This window comes from Tupaia chinensis, unplaced genomic scaffold, assembly GCF_000334495.1.
Source record: "Tupaia chinensis unplaced genomic scaffold, TupChi_1.0 Scaffold138665_1, whole genome shotgun sequence".
Lineage (NCBI taxonomy): Eukaryota > Metazoa > Chordata > Mammalia > Scandentia > Tupaiidae > Tupaia > Tupaia belangeri.
In genome coordinates, this window is record NW_006198557.1 from 1,452,239 (window position 1) to 1,453,330 (window position 1,092).

The 1,092-nt window shown below is 53.7% G+C and overlaps 1 protein-coding gene across 1 annotated transcript in view; it reads left to right on the top strand.

The window, feature by feature from the left end:
- COL5A3 (collagen type V alpha 3 chain) overlaps positions 1–1,092 on the top strand; it is a 47,033-nt gene that overhangs the window by 26,675 nt on the left and 19,266 nt on the right. Inside the window, exon 30 of the mRNA XM_027765560.1 lies at positions 718–771. Coding sequence (XP_027621361.1) covers positions 718–771 — 54 coding nt within the window. The remainder of the gene's footprint in view (positions 1–717; positions 772–1,092) is intronic.

Genomic DNA, 1,092 nt, shown 5'->3' on the forward strand with positions numbered 1-1,092 from the left:
GGGGGAGGTGGGGTGATTTCTCTCTTTCTGTCTCTGTCTCTCCAGTGAGCTCATGCATCCTGCAGCAAAAATCTCTTTTAAAAAATTAGTTCATTTATAACTTTTGCTATAGGGCATGTGCCCTTGTCAGGGAGGGGAGGGAGCAGGGTGGCGGGGACTGAGCAAGCGCCCTTCCAGGATGTGAACCCTGGGGGTAGAGGGAGTATTAGGTCACTCAGTAACAGGCAGCCTCTGTGAACTGGAACCCCTTAGTTTAGTTACTAAGTAGCAAGCTGTTCCTAGTTGGGGGAAGCAGACCTTGGGTAAGTTGGCCGGTAGACCTGGGCTTTTTATTCCAAGTGTTCTGGGGACTATGAAGTAGGATAAGGTGATAGAGGGTGGTGACCAGAATGGTGGCAGGAGGTGACGTCTGAGTGAGATCTCCAGGATGAGGAGGGGCTGGCTTTGCGGAGCCTCCTGTGCAAAGGCCCCATGGCTGGAGCGTCCTGGTGCACCCGGGGAAGACTGGGGGCGCCAGTGTGGCCGAGGTGGGAGTCACAAAACAAGAGAGGGGTTGGAGAGGAGGGAAAAGGCTGTCTTGGAGGAAGCTGGGGCTGCGAGGACCGAAGAAGCTTCTGGAAGCAGTGGCCTGAAAGGCCTTGAAAGATGGGGTTAGGGCCGACTCCACCCACCACCCACTTCTCACTGCATCTTGTCTCTCGGATTCTCTCCCTGCAGGGATCCATTGGATTTCCCGGGCCTCTGGGACCACTGGGAGAGAAAGGGAAGCGAGTAAGTTATGATCCAGGGGCCGGGACACAAAGAGCTGGCCCGAGGGGACAGCACATGAGCCTGGGCACGAATGGGGTGGCCCCCGCTGGTTGTGTCTTTGCTTGGAAGCCCTTACCTGTGTGTGTGTGCGTGCGTGTGCGTGTGTGTGTTTAAGAATTATTTATTTGGGGGGCTGGCAGGTGGCGTGGTGGTTAAAGGCACTGGATTTCCACGTGGCTAACTGCGGTTCGAGTCCCAGACCTGGCAGCTTGCTTTCTTGCTTTCCCTTTCTCTGTCTGGTCAAATTAAAATAATAATAATAATAATAATAATAATAATAGG